This window comes from Genypterus blacodes, unplaced genomic scaffold, assembly GCF_046128005.1.
Source record: "Genypterus blacodes isolate CSIRO-AG114 ecotype Tasmania unplaced genomic scaffold, CSIRO-AGI_Gbla_v1 ptg000051l_1, whole genome shotgun sequence".
Lineage (NCBI taxonomy): Eukaryota > Metazoa > Chordata > Actinopteri > Ophidiiformes > Ophidiidae > Genypterus > Genypterus blacodes.
Genome location: NW_027466863.1, coordinates 319,894 through 340,000, shown reverse-complemented (window position 1 = coordinate 340,000; position 20,107 = coordinate 319,894). Strand labels below are relative to the sequence as shown.

The 20,107-nt window shown below is 45.0% G+C and overlaps 3 protein-coding genes across 4 annotated transcripts; 2 read left to right on the top strand and 1 right to left on the bottom strand.

The window, feature by feature from the left end:
• Nucleotides 1–3,263: 3,263 nt before the first annotated feature.
• Nucleotides 3,264–7,628, bottom strand: drg2 (developmentally regulated GTP binding protein 2). 2 transcript variants are annotated; one of them, XM_076150151.1, is made up of 14 exons: nt 7,321–7,628; nt 7,025–7,118; nt 6,621–6,781; nt 6,314–6,403; nt 5,882–5,942; nt 5,574–5,664; nt 5,348–5,420; nt 5,130–5,220; nt 4,678–4,775; nt 4,501–4,577; nt 4,305–4,393; nt 4,113–4,171; nt 3,930–3,983; nt 3,264–3,610 (listed from the first exon to the last, which is right to left on the bottom strand). In XM_076150151.1, the coding sequence occupies exons 2-14, from the start codon at nt 7,086–7,088 to the stop codon at nt 3,524–3,526; spliced, it is 1,095 nt and encodes a 364-aa protein (XP_076006266.1). In that variant the 5' UTR covers nt 7,089–7,118; nt 7,321–7,628; the 3' UTR covers nt 3,264–3,523. The 2 variants fall into 2 exon arrangements, with proteins under 2 accessions (XP_076006266.1, XP_076006267.1); XM_076150152.1 differs by having other exon boundaries at nt 7,356–7,628.
• On the top strand, nt 7,627–9,265 carry gfer (growth factor, augmenter of liver regeneration (ERV1 homolog, S. cerevisiae)). Its single transcript, XM_076150153.1, has 3 exons — nt 7,627–7,845; nt 8,309–8,523; nt 8,632–9,265. Exons 1-3 carry the CDS (start codon nt 7,636–7,638, stop codon nt 8,792–8,794), a joined length of 588 nt encoding a protein of 195 aa, XP_076006268.1. The 5' UTR covers nt 7,627–7,635; the 3' UTR covers nt 8,795–9,265.
• A 366-nt stretch (nt 9,266–9,631) lies between these two features.
• syngr3a (synaptogyrin 3a) lies at nt 9,632–18,567 on the top strand. Its single transcript, XM_076150168.1, has 4 exons — nt 9,632–9,862; nt 12,903–13,137; nt 13,931–14,076; nt 14,417–18,567. The coding sequence occupies exons 1-4, from the start codon at nt 9,761–9,763 to the stop codon at nt 14,627–14,629; spliced, it is 696 nt and encodes a 231-aa protein (XP_076006283.1). The 5' UTR covers nt 9,632–9,760; the 3' UTR covers nt 14,630–18,567.
• The last annotated feature ends 1,540 nt before the right edge of the window (nt 18,568–20,107 follow it).

Here is a 20,107-nt window from a genome sequence, read left to right as displayed (position 1 = left end):
TCGTCTTTCTGCCTTATGTGTGTAACAAAAGACTCATTTACTCTCACAGACAACATTCAGACGTGAAAGGGAAGTGATGTTTACACAGAGAGCACAGTAAAGCACAACATGCTGAGTCATCCTCTCAGGTGAGTCTGGGGAGGCTTTAGCTTAGGCAAAGGTAAAGATGGACATGAGCTACACAAACACACACAAACACACACAACACAGCTGATTGATCTGTTTGTTCATATAATCCATGTCTGCCTGTAGAATACAATTCCACACTAAGTCCTTGTATACTTGTATAATGAAGTGGCACAACTCTGAGTTCTAAACGTTTGTAAACACACACACACACTGGCGTTAAAACAAACTTTATCATTTCATCAGATTGTATCATAACCTGCTTTGATGTTATTGCCTTTATATAATATTCACCAGATAAACATGAACGTTTCTTTGTCTAAAATGGAAGACAGAGATAATGAGTGTGTACTATTGTGCTATGAGATCAATCTAGTCTAATCTAATCTTCTAAATTCATGTTCCCGTCATTCTTATGCACCTGCAGACTGGAGACCTGACACAGGGGGGCAGCAGAGAGCAAAAGGCTTCAGCCTGGTGACCAGCACCATGTAATGACACCATGAAACCGAAAGAGAGCAGCAGAGGCACACGGAGGGAGAGTTTGGCTTTTTAAACCTCCATCAGCAAAATTTAGATCTATTTCTACATGAGATTACAAATACGTGTAAGATCCTCTGTAAGTTATTCTTACATCAAAAATGTAACTTGTTATAGTGATAATACTCTGATAATATGTTTGCACTCTAAACTGAATGAATACTGTGAGTCCACTGCATTCGTCCTAACCGAACTGTATCTCTATAGTCTCTATGCACTACACACTCTAATCCTGGCTAGAATCCTAATAAGGGTTCAGGGGCTAAAGAGAAAGCAGCCATAACCTCTCCAGACTTCAAACACAATATGAAATGTGACACCGTCTAATCACCACTCTATCAGTGAGGAGGAGGAAGGATCTCTTAGGTTACAGTCTGTTACCGTAGACTTACTACAGAACACATCCATGCAGCTTTGGCTCTGATAGTTATTTACTTTACTATAGTGTTTCTGCTCGCAGCACCACAAATCAAGTGGGCCACAGAAATCTTCCACATTTTGAAACGGGCTGAACTAAAAACATTGAAGGATGCAAACTATTCTATGGATTAAAAATAATAATAATAATAATAATAATAATAATAATTATAATAATAATAATAATAAAGTAGTAGAATTGTTTGTTGTGAATTTATACTGTAACAAATTGAGGAAATACATTTTCTTAGGTTGAATTTGTTGTAACTAATGCATTATTGTTGTTATATAAACAAGTGTCGGTGCTTTAGAGACCAAACTGTAGCTATTTCTGACCTCTAAAATGGCTTTTATAGACTGAGATTAACAACTAGATTTTTGAGGAAATTGAATACAATTCCCATCTGGATAGAATTCTAGTTACCAAATTGTAAAAAGCTCCTTAAGTTGGTGTTTAGCTTCTTTACTTTATAATTAGACGTCACGTTTGTGGGAATGCAATGTAGTTATCGATAGAGGGTTTCTCTGCTAGAATAATTTGGTCGGTCCAAAGCTGTGAGCTGTGAATGGATTTTGGTGTGGATGCTCTGAAGGCCTGTGAAGGTAAATGAACAAACAGGAAAAGGGGAAGTCATGCTGGAAAAGGATTCAGACTAAATAAAGGGATAATTCACAATCTGGCAGTCCAAACAGATCCGTTACTTTAAATAAAGCTTGGACTAGTTTCTCCTTTTCTAATTTATAAACTGGGGTTTGGTGCAGATCAGATCCCTGTGGAGTAACTCAGGAAATAAGACACAAGGGGGAGATCATCCTGTTAGATTAAAAGGACTTTACAAAGAGCTGCTTTGATGTGAGGCAAAGATGTAATTATGTTTACGACTAAGTTAATAATCAGTCTATGAGTTGAGTGCAGCTCATCTCACACAGACAGTAGATGAACTCATTATTTCAGCTACAGTTTAAGTTATTGATTGTACACAACAGCATGAGAACAAGGCTGAAAAAACAATCACTCTAACGCTGGCACCACACACACACACACACACACAGGCCCACACTTCTCAGCCATGCCATATGGAGCCTAACAGCATCAAGTGTCATTCCTGCCCGCTCCACACACACACACACAGGGTCCCACTCTCTCTTACCTTCCTCTCTCCTTCTCCTCTACAGCGTTCTCCCTCCATGGCTCATCTTCTCCTCAGGTTATCCCAAAGCAGCATGTCTCCCTCCATGTCTCACACCATGCAGACATCTTGAAGGCATCTTTAGGTGCAGTGGTGTCAGCTCACAGCCTGCCGCTCTGTCCCGCTCTCTCTCTCTCACAGAGCCTTCCACTCTGTCCCCCTCTCCCAAGACCAAAGAGATGCTTGTGAATTTTTAATGCTGCCATTGTGTGTGTGTGTGTGTGTGTGCCAGTGAATGGGGAGCACTGGCTGGAGTCAATACTTTCTGGAAATGAAAATGGCGAGCCTGCCTGGGAGCGCAGAGACGTTCCGCCCTAAACAGCCGGGCAGTAGAGGGGAGGGGGTCAAAGGTCAGCAACATGCACCTGCTTGACAGCTGAGGGATCAAACAATAGAAAACAGAAAACTGTGGCAAACGTTTGTTTATCAATGTCCCTTTGTACTTTAAGGCCATTCTAATGGAGCTCTGGTGACCAAGAAGCTGCCGGTCTACTAAACACACAAGGACATTTCGCATACATTTGTTTGTTTGTGTCGTTCTTACACCCACAAGAGACACAACATGTTTGCTTTATCCTCTATAAGAACAAATATGAGCAGGGGACAGAGGTCTAAGGAGGAGACAAACACACTTTAAGGGACATTTAAGGTATTGGCCAGCCTCTATTTACTGTAAGGGAACATCTTCTCCACATTCTCTCACTAAGTCGACTCTGTGGAAGCGTCTCATGACCTCATGTTGACTCCTGCAAATAGGAATGAGCTTAAGAGTTCAGCCAGTTTAGCTGCGACACTTGGATGGAATGAAAAAAGGCCTTGACTGATCTCTGCAGAGTTCACTTCAGATCTGCCACTGCTCTCACTTTATTCAAAACAAGGTTAAGGCAGGCAGAGAGGGAGACACAGGGTGATAGGTGTGATGCTGAGCGTACAGACAGAGAGCTGGGACTGAGCAGACAGGGAGGAAAGAATAATAGGGAGGAGTTTAAAGTGTGATGGACTTTATTCTGTTGTTTCTTTCTCTTTGAATGATTGGACTCCTCGTCTTTAAAAGGTCAAATAAACCATCTGTCATCCACAACTCATCTATTCTGGCTCGACACATTGTTTGTCATATACAAAATAAGAATTGTGATGATTTCAGCTCTTCTGTACAATGCGATCTCTAAACTGCGTTGCCGTTGAAACGCCTTCAGCTGAGCCTCCGTCCTTACAGCCCGGCCTCTCCTCTGTCCAGGCGGAGGATGAGTTTACTTCTTGACGATCTGGATGACGTCCTCGTGCTCCATGATGTGCGTCAGCCCGACCCTCTGAGGGCTGTACTTGGTGCTGGTCCCCTGGAAGACAGACAGACGGACAGACAGACAAGATCTAGATGAACAACAGGACTTAGGTGCCAAGAGGAGGAGCATGGAGGAGGTATACATAGAGAACAAATCATAGACATCAAGTATGAAGGTGTTCACAGTGGAGTTGTTTTTAAAGCAGAGAGGGACCAAGCAGCCTAAAATGCCACAGAGCGCTCACTGTACCTCTGTGACCCCCGATACACTCTCCAGATCAGTGTCCGGGGGGTCAAACAGTTTGTGGGGATGAAAACAAAATGAGTCAACGTCTCTAAAAGGTCAAATGCAGCCAAGAGAGGAAGATACTCACCCAGACCAGGGCGTATTTGAACTGGCCGACTAAAGTTCTGTGGATCCGATGGCACTGCAGAGAGGAGGCAAAGCAAAGAGATGAGCTTAGAATAAACTCTGTGTGTGTGTGTGTGTGTGTGTGTGTGTGTGTGTGTGTGTGTGTGTGTGTGTGTGTGTGTGTGTGTGTGTGTGTTTCACTCACCACATGTTCTACAGATGCTGCTCTTCTCATGATGATGGCATCACTGAAATCTGGGCGCTCTAATAAATAAATAAATAAATAAATGCAAACATAGAATTTGAATCAATGCATCTATGGGTGTGTGAATCCATTGAGTGTGGAAATGTGTGTGTGTGTGTGTGTGTGTGTGTGTGTGTTTGTGTGTGTGTGTACCTCCTCTCTTCTTGGTATAAATGCAGATCAGAGCCAGGTATTCCCACAAACTTTCCAGAAGGTAATCCAGGTTGAGCTTCATCCCACAACTGAGCGACACAAACAAAACCAGAGAGCAGCTCAGACCTCACATCAAGCACACTCAAAACACACACACACACACGCACACACACACACACACACAGATGTAACTGACCTGATGACGACACTGTTATCTCTGCGAGCCAGGCGATCCACATCCTCTATGGAGATCTGATCCACCTTGTTGTACACCTGTCAATCACAAACAGGAGCGGAGAACATCACAACATGACAACACGCCACACCTCCTCCTGTCTCCAACTCTTTCACTAACACAAACATGTGTGCGTACATAAAGGCACGGCATGTAAACTCTGTTCCCCACGATGACATCGATGAAGTCGTCTGGTGTGGAGTCCTCCCTGAAGAGGACCTCTGCATTAAAGATTTCTGAGGAGGAGGAGGGTTAAAGATACAACAGGCTCACACACATGACAAGGAGAGACAGAGACACAAACACACAGAGACACAAACACACACACAAAGAGACACACACACACAGAGACGCACAAACAGACACACACACAGAGACACACACACACAGAGACACAAACACACACACATAAAGAGAGACACACACACACACACAGACAGAGACACACACACAAAGATACACAAACACACACACAGAGACACACACACACACACACACACACACACACACACACAGACACACACACACACACACACACACACACACACACACACACACACACCCACCCACCCCTGCAGAGTGAAGGATACTGTATTCGTGCAGGATGAGCTGCACCAGCTTCTCTGAGCAGTGAGTCAGAGGGACGGTGGAGTTATAGGAGAGGCCTCCACCTTTCTTGGGCTGCAGGGAGAGAGAAGCAAGTTAGTGTGAAGACTCAAGGGTTTGTTATCGTGTCTGAGGCCCCGGCGCGCCAAAGTTCAGTCTGTGTCTGAGGGAGAGAGAGAGAGAGAGGTGGGAGAAACTGTACCTTGAAATAAATATTTGGTTTGCTCCTGTTCAGTCTGATGCCCACAGACTCCAGCTCTTTCTCTAGCAGTATTCTATAAAAGAGAGACAACGATCCATGTTAAAAAGCCACATTTGTGACACACACACACACACACAGACACAGACACACACACACACACACACACACACACACACACACACACACACACACACACACACACACACACACACACACACACACACACCTCTGAACCTCGCCCTTCGTGGCGTCCAACATCATGATGACCACGTCTGCTGTCCTGGCGACGGCGATGACCTGCCGACCTCTGCCCTTACCTACAAAGGGTTAAAGTGCGGTGAGTCTTCATTTAATGCTGACTGACTTAATAAACACCTAAGATACAAACTGATGGATCTCCATGGTGTCACTCACAGGGAGCACACTTATCCTCACCAAGCCTTAGGACTCATTTCCCTTAAGCCTGTAAACATCTTAACACTCCATGAACTCTACATCTGGTTTAGGACGCAGGAACTCTGGACTTCCTCTTACCTTGGGCAGCACCCTCGATGATTCCTGGTAAATCTAACAGCTGGATGTTCGCTCCTTTGTACTGAAGAAGAACAAAAAGCAGAGGCGGTTTAAATAAAGACTCAGGTCCTTGTGACGTTTGATCACATGGCAACAGAACTGTAACATCTCAACAGTAAGTTAGTAATGAAGCATTGAAGCTTCAGTTTGTGATTTCCAGCTGTGGGAAATAAAAGGTGATCTATGATGTTTAGAGTGATAGAAATGGCTTCAGTTCTATTCCCCGTGTGTGTGTGTGTCGGTTGAACACAACATGGACGAGTCAAAGTAACCTAAGCATGAACCCAGGCTGAGTTACTAAATGTTTATGTCTTCAAACACTCGCTTACGTAACAAACAAGTATCCAAATACTCCAGCAGAGTGTGTGTGTGTGTGTGTGTGCTTGTATTGACCTCTATGACTCCAGGGATGCAGGTCAGGGTGGTGAACTCGTAGGACGCAGCTTCACTGGCTGTGGATGTCATCAGACTGAGAAAGGTGGACTGAAGGGGACAGGAGGGAGAGAAGAGGAGAAGAGAGAAGAGGAGGAGGAGAGAGAGATGAGATTTAACAAGCTTCTGTTGTGTGTCAGCGTTTGCAGCTTCAGTATTTAACCACATGTTTACAAACCATGGAACAACAGAGAGGAGAGAGAAGGACGGGGGAGAGGAAAGGAAAGGAGGTCACAGAGAATCCAGCTCTCCCTTCATATCCACTCACCTTACCCACAGAGGGGAAACCAATCAGAGCGACACGAGCGTCTCCCGACTTCATCACGTCGAAGCCTTCGCCTTTAGCCCCGGACGACTTGGACGGCTCAAGCAGCTGAGCTCTGTATTTTGCTAGCTTGGCCTTCAGCAGGCCCAGATGGTACTCAGTGGCTGGAGAGGAGAGGAGAGGAGAGGAGAGGAGAAGAAGATCAGTCACAGCATGGCGCCTGTGGGACCCAGTGCTCAGATGGGATAGTTTCAGATTTAGAGATTCATGTGTTTACTTCCACCTTCATTCAGCACGCACAATCACGCGCGCGCGCGCGCACGCACGCACACACACACACACACACACACACACACACAGACAGACAGAGCTAACAGTTAGACTCGGGAGTTCTCCGCCTCCCTTACCTTTGTTTTTCTGTGTCCGAGAGATTTCTCTCTCTATTTCTGCGATTTTCTCCAAGATCCCCATGATGACGCGTTAGGGGGCGCTACAGCGACACTGAGGAGAGAGAACAGAAGAGTAACACAAGAGTAACAGTAACGGGTCACTCCACAGTTATTAGCTTCTTTCTCCAGCCGGCTAAGGAGCTAAGCAGTGTAACTACTAAACAGATCACAAGCCAAATCACACAAATCACAAGCCACGGAATAATTGTTTTTAACTTTCCGTTTGTATTTAAATGCAGACATTATAGTGTCACCTGTTGAAGTAGCTGTAAAAGGTAAGAAAAATAACCTTTATTACAGATTACACTCGGCGGCGTGCAGTAGAAAGTGACATCACCAACCGGAAAACGAAGGTCCGTCTGAATCAGAGTCCGGGTGAAACAAGAACAAACAGGATCAGATACTTCTCACCCATATTATCGTTCCGCGAAGGCATTGCGGAAGATTAACGTTTAATAATTGTTGTCGTTGTTCACTAAATATGAGATAATATGCAAATCTATTTGGTATCGATTTTCAATTGTTTTTAATAAACCGTCACGTTAATTGAGGTCATCTTCACAGCGAACATGGCTGCGCCCGCAGGTCCGAGGGCTGCGTCAACCTCCAACCCGGCTGAGTTTGGGTTTCCTCTGCCGGTGCCCGGCACATCGGCGGGGGAAAGCTCCGGTAAAGAGCAGGAGCAGAGCGGGGGCCCAAAAAAGAAACCATGCCGAGCTTGTACGGACTTTAAGTCATGGATGCAGGGCCACAAGAAGACAACGACGGCTCCAGCACAGGTGAGCCGAGTTCAGTGCAGCGCTCTGGACTTTGACTTTGACGTCAGATGTTTTAATGTCATCTTTATAGAACATGATATTGTTATTTGACCGATGTATATTACGTGCTATGTCGGTATGTAGCAATCGGTTTCAGAAAATGGAATCCCCGCTCTCTGCTGATGTTTTGAAAGTTGTCTGTGGTGAGTTTCTTAAATGAGACCGGCGGCGTTTTGCTCTTTAAAAGAATATTAGTCTGTTCTATAACAGGAGCAGCCTTTCTATCATGTGGTCGGTCAGGCTCTTGTGTGTGGTGCATGACATGTTTATGTACTAACCTGTCTTAACCTAAGCCAACTAACCCCAAGGGACAGCAGGGGGCGATGTTTCTAGTATCCAAATGACAGCAATACAGGAAGTTCATTATAAGCATGTAGTAGTAGATTTTCCAGCTTCATGTTTGATTGTCTGTGTGATCCTCCAGGAGGCCCGAGCTGGCGAGTCCCAGTCACAACAAGAAGCACAGTGTCCATTAGACAGGGAGGAGCTGGGGCGCAACACGTGGTCCTTCCTGCACACCATGGCAGCATATTACCCCGACCGTCCTTCCACCAACCAGCAGCAGGAGATGGGCCAGTTCATCAACCTCTTCTCCAAGTTCTTCCCCTGTGATGAATGTGCAGAAGACCTCCGGGGCAGGTGAGACTGCAGTGTTTTTATTTGGACGTGAATACAAATAAGATGTTTTTCCATCTTCCAGGCAGGCGTTTGTTCTGCTTGTGTCATTGCATCATTTTGTGTCTTCAGGTTGAAATCCGACCAACCAGAGACCAGCAGCCGCCACGCTCTCTCTCAGTGGCTTTGTCGTCTTCATAACGGCGTCAACGTGCGACTGGGCAAGCCTCAGTTCGACTGCTCGCGTGTGGATGAGAGGTGGAAGGACGGATGGAAAGACGGATCCTGTGATTGATGAGGATGATGATGAGGGTGATGGGAGATATAAAGACTGAGCTGAGAACCGGGATGGGAACAAAAGTTGAGAGAACACTCTTACATCTTTGGGTTTTTGCATTTTGGACATGTGGCTCTTGGACCCGCCCCCTTGTCTTGTTCTTGGACCCGCCCCCTTGTCTTGTTCTTGGACCCGCCCCCTTGTCTTGTTCTTGGAACCGCCCCCGTGTTTACCATGGTTTTTCTTCCAAAGCAAAGTCTCTTATCCTGACTTATTTACTGTGTAAAATGTGGTTTATACCTGTGAGTCTCTTTCAACCAAGAATAAACAATAGACAGGCATAAATATCTACCTGTCTGTCTGTCTGTCTGTCATCTATATGATAGACAGATAGACGTGTGTGTGGTGCCATTGTACATTTTTGTAAAAACATACATACAGTATAAATGTATTTTTTCCTGAATGATGAAGAACAAGATCTAAACATGAGGGTTTGGTAAAGGAGTTTATTTAAATTGAGCCCAGTTTGGAGCCTGAAAAGGTCCAGGTTGGTGACATCATCATACTACTCCATGCTCCCAGCTGTATTTGGGAGAGGTAGGGCTCCAGCTTGTCATCCCGTCACTGATGTTCTGCTCTATTGTCCCATAATTATAACTTAGAATATTATAATTATGATGTATATATTGAGAAACTAGCTCATAATAATAATGAATAGGTTTGATGGGCTTCGATACATGTCACTCTTGACAGAATATGGGGGGCGCACATCACCACCCCCCCACCCCCTGCGCGCCCCCGAGCCGCGTCTGCCTGCGTGAACGCTCTCTCTCTCGGGGGCGCGCACACAGGACCAGTCCCCTACAGCAGCAGGGAGAGAGCAGCAGCAGCAGCAGCAGCAGCATCATCATCATCACCCAAGCTAGTGGATCCGGGAGCGTGGAGGAGCCGCGAGAGAGAGAGGAGCGCACAGAGCCGCAGAAGATGGACGGAGTGGGATCGTTCGGAGCTGGCCGGACCGGGTCCACTATCGACCCGATCGCTTTCGCCAAACAGCCGCAGACCATCCTCAGAGTCTTGTCCTGGGTGAGAGCGGGCTTTTTCACGGTGCTGGTTATAGTGTGTGTGTGTGTGTGTGTGTGTGTGTGTGTGTGTGTGTGTGTGTGTGTGTGTGTGTGTGTGTGTGTGTGTGTGTGTGTGTGTGTGGTTGGATGCCTGGTGTCGTTGCTGCACTGGACTCGTGACGTGGACTCGGCACAAACAGATCCCGCAAATTGGCTGATAATTGATGTGCAGGGTTCGTGTGTGTGTGTGTGTGTGTGTGTGTGTGTGTGTGTGTGTGTGTGTGTGAGCGGAGCCGTCTTGGTTTGATGGTGAATAGAGAAGTGGTGTGAGGGTGTAACCTATAGGCCTGGTGCTTATTTGACACCCTGTTGTATCGGGCAATGGAAGTGGATCGTATAGATTGAGTATATAATCCTGTATTTTCGCTATGCTTCGGACACACACACACACACACACACACACACACACTCGGGCCCAGCAGGACGTTCAGGCTCCAGGCGCGTTCATCCCGCTCTCTTTTCCCGTCCCTCTTTATGGAATCAATGTTTATCCTCTCTGCCGTCTAACAGCGAGATGAAGCAGAGACATCGATCCCATTTTTCAGTCGCTGCTTGTGCTGATTTACCCAAAGCGATCGTCGTTCGTCATTCCCACCTGTGATTGGTCGGTGATCATCATTACGCACGCCAGGCCACGGAGACGCGTTACGAGCTCCTGACGTTTGATGCGACGTATTACCTCTGAGCGACACAGAGGAGGACTCTGTCACCCTTCATCACCGTGTAGGGCGACAAACCGAGCACCGGTGTGTGTGTGTGCGTGAGCTGTTGTGTCAAGTATTCCGCTACTGCTTTGACTCCGGATGAGGTGTGTGTGTGTTTTTTACACCACCGAACATTGTCCATAGATGATGTCATTGAAGTCAAGCCTTATGCTGAAATCTTTGAATATCATCTTTTCAAACGTCAATCTAAACCTAATTTCCTATAATGACAAAGCAGAAAGAGAATTCTAGAAAAATCTGCTTCCAGTTACTCTCCTTAATCACTGAGATGTGTTGACAGCTGGTTTGGAGTCCACCAGAAGGCTCACATGTGTCTGTATAAGGGACCATAGTTCATCATGCATTTTAGAGCAAAAACCAAGCCATGAGGTCAAAGGAAGTGCCTGTAGATCTCCAAGACAGGAGTGTGTGGCTCCAAAAGGCTCCGCCTTGTCTGTAGGTTCCTAAAGAACACAGTAGCCTCCATCATTCTTAAATGGAAGACGGTTGGCCCAACTTAGACTTAGATTAGAGCGGAGACCAAGGACTCGATCACCGCCATCGTCTGTGAAGATGGGAAAAGGTTCCACAAGGACCACCATCACTGGAGCACTCAGAGGGGCCAGGTGGAAGTCACAGTGAAGCAAGGTGGGAAGCTCAATACAGCAAAATACCAAGATGTTCTCAATGAAAACCTGCTCCAGAGTGCTCAGGACCTCAGACTAGGCTGAAGACACCTTTCAACAGGACAACAACACAATGAAGAGTCAGAAAGGGAATACTGAGTAGACTCTGTGGCCTCTGTGCAGCCCAGCTGAAGTTCAAGAGGAATTTAAACACAGAAGAGTATCCTGAAACTAGTGGGGCGCTCATATGAGGCTTCTGTTTCAGACTGAACAAAACATTGGAGAAATGAGAGAATTACTGAAGAAGAAACAAACGTTCCCTTTGGCAACAATCCAAAATAGCAGTAACAACTTCAATCAAGGCACGAGTATAAACAGAGTACATTACTAACATGAGTAAGAGGATCAACATAATGTGTGTAGACATCAGTGTGTGCTTCTCCATTCATCTCAGATCAGTGTTGGAATCTGTCCACCCAGTCATGTGATTCCAATGTGGAGCTATCCCACCATCATATGACCCTAAACCGTGTGTGTGTGTGTGTGTGTGTGTGTGTCAGTCACATGGCCCTGCTCAACCCCTGTGTTAGTCAGCTGATTGATGTCAGTTTGATTGTTCCTAAACGAGGGAGGAAGAAAGCTGATCAGGAGACAAGAGTTGATATTGAAAGAGAGACATTGTGTGCAGAGGGACAGAGGGACTTGATAGGAAACTTTCTAAAAAATATGATGAGCCCACCTCATATCTACACACACACACACACACACGCGCACACGCACACACACACACAATAATGCAAGATCAAAGCAAATCAACCTCTTCCTCACCCTTCCACTTTCATTATGGGATATGCACACACACACACACACACACACACACACACACACACACACACACACACACACACACACACACACACACACACACACACTGCCCCAGGTTGATGTGATTCTTGAGGGGAAATGAAGCGTCCACCTCTTCAGTCAGTCAGAGAGAAATAGAGGCAGGAAATTAGGTCACGCCTTTGGTCTGAACACGCTCAGATAGACGTGGAGCTGCTGGGATCCTATTGGCTTCTCCAGTAAGCCTGCAACACTGTGTGTGTGTGTGTGTGTGTGTGTGTGTGTGTGTGTGTGTGTGTGTGTGTGTGTGTGTGAAAGGGAGGACGGCAATTTATGAAATGTGTGAGAGATTTGCTTTTTGTGTGCATGACAAAACAAATCACTAACGCAACAAGTTCTATTCCCCCAAAGTGTTCTGTTTTTAAAACAAGTGTTCCCATTCTAGACAAGCGGCTGTCTGAGTGTTGGAAACAAGTGGAACAAGCCAGCAAGCCACCAACTCTCAGAACAATGACAAGATTCCTGTGCATGCATGTGGGATGTGAAAGTGATGTGTACACAGCCTAGGGGGCGGACCATAGGTTGAGCCTCCCTTCAATAAAATGCAAAAATTCTCATGAAGAAGATATTAATCAAACCTTTATTTGCAGTTTGCCACATTCCCAGCATTTCCATCTATTTCCATTTCTTCAGACATTTCCAGCTCACTGATCGTTTAACAATCACAGGAAAGGAACAAACTGATCTGGAAGAGAAGAAGAAGAAGGTTCCTTGCTCCTGCAGGCTGGGAGGAGGACTGTCCATTCAACTCCTCTCTTTCCTCTTCCAGATCTTCTCCCTGGTGGTCTTTGCCTCCATCGTGAATGAAGGTTACGTCAACATGGGCAGCGAGCGTCTCCACTGTGTCTTCAACAAGAATGGAGACGCCTGCAACTATGGCGTGTTTGTGGGCCTGGTGGGTCTGCTGGCCTGCTCCTTCTTCTTCCTCCTCGACTACAAGTTCTCCTCCATCAGCTCGGTCAAGGACAGGAAGAAAGCTGTGATGCTGGAGATTGGCTTCTCAGGTGAGGAAGCTACTCAGCTACACAGAAGCTACACAGAAGCTACTGCTGACTAAAACACACGTAGACTCCGCTTGAACTACTACAGCTACTACCAGATATCCTACACAGCTAGATTTGCCTCCACATTCAGCATCGTTTGAACCTTTTTGAGTTTAAATAATGTGTTCATAAGTCTTTTCCATACTGGAGGCCGCAGCTTCTAAGTGCCTGTGTGTGAGAGGTAGAGTGTGATCGTCCTGATGTCAGACTGCAGCCTCATCTCTACAGGGTTTTATTGTCTGTGATGTTAAAGTTTCTCCCAGGCTTTGTTGGGACAAACAGGGAGCAGCCAAGATAAACATTGATTGATTGTTTTATTGTAGGATTAAATTGGTCATTTAATGTTGGGCGTGTCATTTTAGCAGGCTGCTTCCATGTCAACATCATATTACTGACATCACGTGGAAACGCTGAGTGTGAGGCAGCTGAGTGAGAGTGAGCATCACTACGGTGCGAGGAAGGACAGGTGGACAGAACAACGCTGATTATTTATAGATCTGGAATTTAAGTTGAAAGCTCTGATCAGAACAGCCGGGTTTCCCCCCAAATACAACAAGAATAGTCTAGTTCTTCATGTTTCTTTGTTACAGATGACAGATTTCACAAGACAACAAGAGAAATGAAACATGCAAATGTGCAAAAAGCAGAAGGGAAACTAATATGAAACAGAAGAAATACATGCTTCACCTGCATGAAACTTCTGACTGGAAATCACCAGCGAACCATTTCCAATGCTCTGATCCGTTTCCTGCAGGTTTCTGGTCCTTCCTGTATTTTGTGAGTTTCTGCTTCCTGGCCAATCAGTGGTCTCGAACCTCCCCTGATGAGCTGCCACTCAACCAGGGGGCGGATGCAGCCCGGGCCGCCATCGCCTTCTCTTTCTTCTCCATAGTCACCTGGGTGAGAAAAACAAGCAGCCGTGCACACACACACACGGGCGCACTTGTCACATGAGAGATGTGTAAGGGTTTATTGTAGATTATACACACTGACTATCAGCACTATCCCTGCCAACTCAAATTAGTTTAAGGATACATTAAGGTAAGAAGCAGAGCGTTCTGTCTTAATTTAAGGATCTGATCACAAGGATTACGTTCAAAACTTCATCATTTGTAGTTATCAGCATCTAAAGTGAGGGTTTTGTGCTTCTCTCTTTCTCTCTCTCTCTCTCTCTCTCTCTCTCTCTCTCTCTCTCTCTCTCTCTCTCTCTCCTTCCTCTTGTCCCTCTCTGCACCTGCAGGCTGGCTTGACAGTGTGTTCAGTCCAAAAGTACCTCCTTGGCACAGACATGACCCTGTTCACCACCGAGCACATGGACGGCGGTGCGCCCACCCAACCCTATCCTTCCAATTCCCCAGGAGGCGGTGGCACCACTGAGCCCACAGAGACCTACCAGAGCCCACCGTTCACTGAGAACAACACAGCGCCCACATACCAGGTTCCCATCTACTAGATCACACAGTGGGAGGGAGAGGAAGGTGGGGAGAGGGACCCGGAGAAGAAGAGAGAAGAGGGTTTGCTTTCCGTGGTTGTCTGTGTGCAGTTGAGTTCATGTGTTGATCTTGGATGTAAAAGCGACCTCCCCTTCTCTGATTCCTCTTGTTCCCTTTCATCCTTAACATTCCAGCTTGATCAGCACTAATTCAGACCTGAATGTGGACAGATTGAGCTCAGAGTCCTACTGAGGTTTAGCAACTCTTCAGATCGGAGCAGGTGTGAAACAAGAAAGAGACAAGGTAAGAGGAGGAAGATAGGAAAGGAGGCCAGTGTGCAGTATTAGAACACACCCCTGAGTGAGTCCATCACACAACAGGAGAGGATGACTCAACATATTCATACAGTACATACTTTTTTATTATTAGAAGTTTCCTTTCATGCCAAACTAAAGTTTTAGCTCCAGTCTGGTCTGGTGTTGTTGTATCTGCATGTTTCCAAACGTAGAGATGAGCTAAGTGCCATACTGTGCTGTGTGTCTCAGACAGGTTCACACACGCTGTAACAAAAGAAAACAACATCACAACAACATTTGGTGACAAAGTGCAATATCTCCCCTTCTGTAGATATGTATGTAGGTTAGTATGTACGTTACTATAGTTACTGTCAGGTTTAGACTCATGTCAGGCACTGTCTCAAGTTACACCCCCATCCTGATGTAGTTCAGTGTTTTGTATAGGAGACTATAGGCTCGACTGTAGTACGGATCAATCTCAGGCAAATTCATTGAATTCAATTTGTTGATGTGGATTTGATTGAAAAGTTTACAAGATTCACATTAAATGAGTGTTATACACAAAGAGCTGTACTGGAACAGGAGAAGAACAAGGTCTGCCTCTCCTCTGGTGGTCTGATAACATGTGATGTTAACCTGCAGGCCAATCAGAAAGGGGCGGTGGTCTAAGTAGAACTAGTTAGTGAGGAGAAAGAACCATCCAGAGACTGAGGACAGGAGAAGACCTGTGGTGTTTACATCCTTCCCTGGTGGAGTAGAATCTATAGAAAACAACAGAACCCAGAATATTATGATAACAGCTACAGGAGGATCAGGTTTCCAAGGGCAACTAGGGCTTAAACTTGATGGAATTTAAAGAATCTGAAATGAATCAAGTTGCACTTATTGTCTATGTTGACATTTCATGCTGGTGTATCTGAGACAGTGTCTTGTGTTGTGTGTGAGTGTGTGAGTGTGGAGAGTAATAGGAGAGCCTGTTCTCTTTATGTTGACTTTTAAGAAGCTGCCAAACTGCCCTATGTTCTTATTGTTGTCCTCTTATTGTCACGTTTGAGCTACGTTCCTAAGACTAAGGCTACATGATTTAATGTGATTTCACAAAGTAAGAGAAGAGTTTTTATTCCGTGAGGGAAGGGAGAAGAGGATGCTGGAGAAGTCAGTGCAGTCAGGGGCTAAAGAGAAACCAGTTTGTGGTCTCCACTTCAGTCGAGACACTTTAGGATTGCAAGCTGGCTAATCCATCGATCCTGCATCGTGACTGCAAACCTGCCATTGGAAAAGGTCAGAGGTTGTTGCCATGGTGACAGGAACAGGAATGGGGAGTTGGGGGTTGCAGGTCACAAAGGGCCCTTGGTGTAGATAGTAACCATGACAACCATGTCAGGTGTGTAGAATTGTCTCTGTGTTGTGATTGACGTATACTCCCCATCAGTAAATCTGTAGTTTTGCTGTGCGAGTGTGAGAGCATGGCAGGCTAGATCTGCCTGTGTGTGCTCATGTGTGTGTGAGTGTGTGTAGGCCTATTTATTCTGTCAAAGCTAGAGAGAAATTAAACCTTGAAGTACTCCTCTGTCAGGGTTTGAGTGACAGCTGAAGTTTATCACACCACAATCGTCTGCAGCCAACTCTAAAATAAGCTTTCAGATAAATGTCCAACAAAATGACAAAATGTTAATCTATGAGAATCTTTATTGACGAACCAAATATGAAAAAAGAAAATGTATATATCATTCATCTTAGATAGAAGTGACCTGTGGAATGCATTGCCTGCTCTTCTATCTGAGCCCGTGTAAACAGCGCCCTCTGCAGGCAGAAACACGCACTGCTGCAGGGGAGGCTGATGGGCTGATCCGTCTTTATCCTGATAATAATGCATGCCATGGTTACGTAGAGCTCATAACGTATTTAATGCCACCTTACTTCGGTTGACTCCAGGATGTTTGGATTCATTTTAAGATCTGTTATTTGCAAATTGAGATTTTTGTCTATCAGCAATGCAACTGAACTCACTGCTTGCCTTTTAGACTCATAAGAACAGTTCTGCTTCTCAGCGAGTCCTAGCTGTGTTTATTATGCTGTGGCAACATTGCCTGGGTTACCTAGAAGCATAGAGGATGGGAAACAAAAGGATAACATCACACATGAGGGGTATCTGATGTTATACTAGGTTGTATTTAATGAGGAGTGCAGATTTAAGAGTTTAAAGCTGACAAAATAAAAGACTGGCTCCCAAACCTCAGGAAACTTTAGGGTTGTCTACTCTCAAAATGAAAAGTGTGTTAATCAGCTTTGTGGTTCTCACTCTGGCTGGATTGTGGAGGGTGTGACCAATGCTCTGTCGGTCACTGAGAGGGTAGCTGAGGTTTTTAAACATGTCACCCTTATACAATGTGTAGGGTTGTGGTGTGGGGAATGATTCTGGACTGTTGTGTTGATTTGGATCCACATGCTTTCATTTTGTTTTGGTGTTATTGGTTTACATTTCTTATCTCATTGAAGACAAACGGCTCCTGCTGAGCTTTACTGCCATCCGTGTCCCAAAGTGCTATCATATGTTTCAGATCAGCTTCTTTCCTTTAAGGTGCTGATGGTTTCCAGTTCAGTAAAAAAAGAAAAAACAACTTGCAGGGACATGACACATGAAATGTTCACTTTTCTTCTTCTTCTTTTGTTCCTGACATTCTGTCGGCTGCAGTTTGTCTTCCACCTTTGATTTTTAGATAAGATAGCTGTGTAAATGTGATCCTTTCTCCACAATCTCAGATGTCCTTGAATGCAACAACAAAGAATTCTCCAAGACAAAAGCATCCATTTGAACCTGCTTTACCAAACGCTTCATCATGGCCGGCATCCATGTGAAGGATGCTGAGTTTGTGCCACCATGGAAACCTGATGGAGTACCAACATATTATAAGACTGATTCTAGTGGTGACTGTGGTCGGGTACCACTTGGTACTGATAGTATTGATGGTGGTATTAGTTACTATTGGGGTGCTGTCAGGGTGTGTTATTGTTGTCAGTGCTTCAGTCTCTTCTTCAGTCAGTGTGGTAGATAAACATAATAATACAAGCATTCTCTTGTGTGTTGTGCGCCCTGGTCCCAGGCCCATGTACACTACTGTGATATTTTAAATGATTGTAAAACTCAGTATGTTATAGAAGTAAATGGAACCTGTGTGTGAAGCTGTCTAGGGTCTGCTGTGTCCTGTACTACTGAAAAAAACAAAACAAACAACCTTCTTTTCTTTTATACCGATGCCAATAACTATAATACACACATGTTACGTTCAACCAATCTTAAAGGTGCCAAAATGAAAGTGTGTGTGATCAGGCTGTAGTTTTACTAGACTGGGACATGGATGGGATCTGTAGTTAAGCACATCCCATGGAGGTCAGCTGTTGGGTTTCCAGTCAAATATGCTGCATGGATGTTCACTCCCCCAAATGATGAATAATGAGAACCCCCCTCCAAAGCTACAGGCTTTTGATTTAGTAGAGTGCTATTCCTTGATCTTATTTCTTCTGTATTGCTTCTAACTGTTCTGTAGGTTTTTGACCTCTTCAGTGTATAAACGCCGTGTACAGAGATGTGTGTCAATGTCTATTACCTGAATGTCTCTAGACTGCAGTCTGACCTTCACTCCAATAAAAGAGCAAACATGTTTTGGACTCACTGTCTCTGTCATTTACTTTGAGATCATCTCTCTTGTATTTATCTCTTAAGTAAATCCATCAGCTGGTGATTACATCAGACATTGGGGGAGTGAGGATATCATGCAGAATCAGAGATCACCTGGATTTCTATAGGCCATTGGGTTTCTACTGTCATCATCAGCGGACTGCAGCTGTTGGATGAAGTTAAGAGATAAATAAAATAAATTTGATCTTTCTGGTGAAGTGCTTTAAACTTTACACCTCCTGAAAAAACTGGGAGGTGTAAATAAATCACCTCCTTACACAAAATAAATCAAATGCCAGAACATCTAAAATGAGGGAAAATGTCTGCTATGAGCAGCTAAGAATTTCATTTCTGCACTCAAAGCATTCATGCACTATCAACTTCAACCTGATGGTGGCGCTAGAGGTCTAGGTGAGTGTGACATTTTTCTAGTTGGAACCTTGTAAAGCAGAGAAACATCACTCAGGCTCCACTTCAGCATCAGAGTGGATCCCCACCACCAGGGGTCGATCCAGAACTGCTCATTTGTTTTGGTACGGCTGACCTGGTCCGACTGTAGGCTTCACTTTGCCTTGCAAAATCGTTATCACAGGCTTCAAAACCTGTCAGTGCAGCTTTAGGAAGATCTTACTACTCATTTAGTGGTGAGGTTTCTGTGAGATAAGGCCCATAGTGTCTTTCATGGTCTTTACTCTTTACATTTGTAAGAATGGATGCATTAGAGCAAACAGAGTGTCCGTCTGAATATCTGACATGGACAAAATACTTCTCTCTCTGTCTCTACCACACACACACACACACACACACACACACACATTATGAATACACAAACACAACAAGACACAACAAAATCCCAAGCATAACGACACAAAATAAAACCAATAAGATAAAAAGCTAAATGGTGTGTTTGTATTAAACATTTGATTCAATAAGTATTCAACCTGTTGTAAATGTTCATCATGATGAATTAGTTTGGGCTGGTTTCAGGTTCTGCAGCTGGCCTTTGATCTGCTGGGGCAGAGCTTCCTCTTTCACCTGTCTGTGAATCTGACAAAGCACAGAGGAAAGGTTTGCACGCAACACGCAACAATCCTCCCATTGATCTGTGTGAGGCAGCTGTCTGTCTGAGGCCCTGGTCCTCCAAAGAACACTTCAACGGGGCTAAACCCACTGCCTGATTTTTGCCCTCATGTGTGTTAACACCAGTAAAGGTTTCAGGTCAATTACTTCTACTTTGCCATTTTCTCACTCTACTATACGTCCTGCACCGAGTGTTCTCATATCAATCCCCAGGTACTCACTCCCTGTCTTCAGTGCCGTCTCTATACTATATGGAGCATTGTCTCCACTCATTTTGTGCCATATTCATCATCCTGGGATCATTTACATCACATTACATTACATTACGATCATTTTGGCAGACGCTTTTATCCAAAGCGACTTACATTACATTACCACCCTTTGCAGAGGGGGGAGCAGTTGAGGGTTCGTACTACCCACTGAGCCACTGCCTCCCATACCAT

Coding starts and splice junctions, on each gene's coding strand:
- syngr3a (XM_076150168.1), top strand. CDS start 9,761: ATGGACGGAGTGGGATCGTTCGGAGCTGGCCGGACCGGGTCCACTATC. Junction 9,863..12,902: donor TCCTCAGAGTCTTGTCCTGG/GTGAGAGCGGGC, acceptor TTCCTCTTCCAG/ATCTTCTCCCTGGTGGTCTT. Junction 14,077..14,416: donor TCTTCTCCATAGTCACCTGG/GTGAGAAAAACA, acceptor CTGCACCTGCAG/GCTGGCTTGACAGTGTGTTC.
- drg2 (XM_076150151.1), bottom strand. CDS start 7,088: ATGGGGATCTTGGAGAAAATCGCAGAAATAGAGAGAGAAATCTCTCGG. Junction 5,421..5,573: donor ACGAAGGGCGAGGTTCAGAG/GTGTGTGTGTGT, acceptor TCTCTTTTATAG/AATACTGCTAGAGAAAGAGC. Junction 4,394..4,500: donor GATAACAGTGTCGTCATCAG/GTCAGTTACATC, acceptor TGTGTCGCTCAG/TTGTGGGATGAAGCTCAACC.
- gfer (XM_076150153.1), top strand. CDS start 7,636: ATGGCTGCGCCCGCAGGTCCGAGGGCTGCGTCAACCTCCAACCCGGCT. Junction 7,846..8,308: donor CAACGACGGCTCCAGCACAG/GTGAGCCGAGTT, acceptor GTGATCCTCCAG/GAGGCCCGAGCTGGCGAGTC. Junction 8,524..8,631: donor GCAGAAGACCTCCGGGGCAG/GTGAGACTGCAG, acceptor TTGTGTCTTCAG/GTTGAAATCCGACCAACCAG.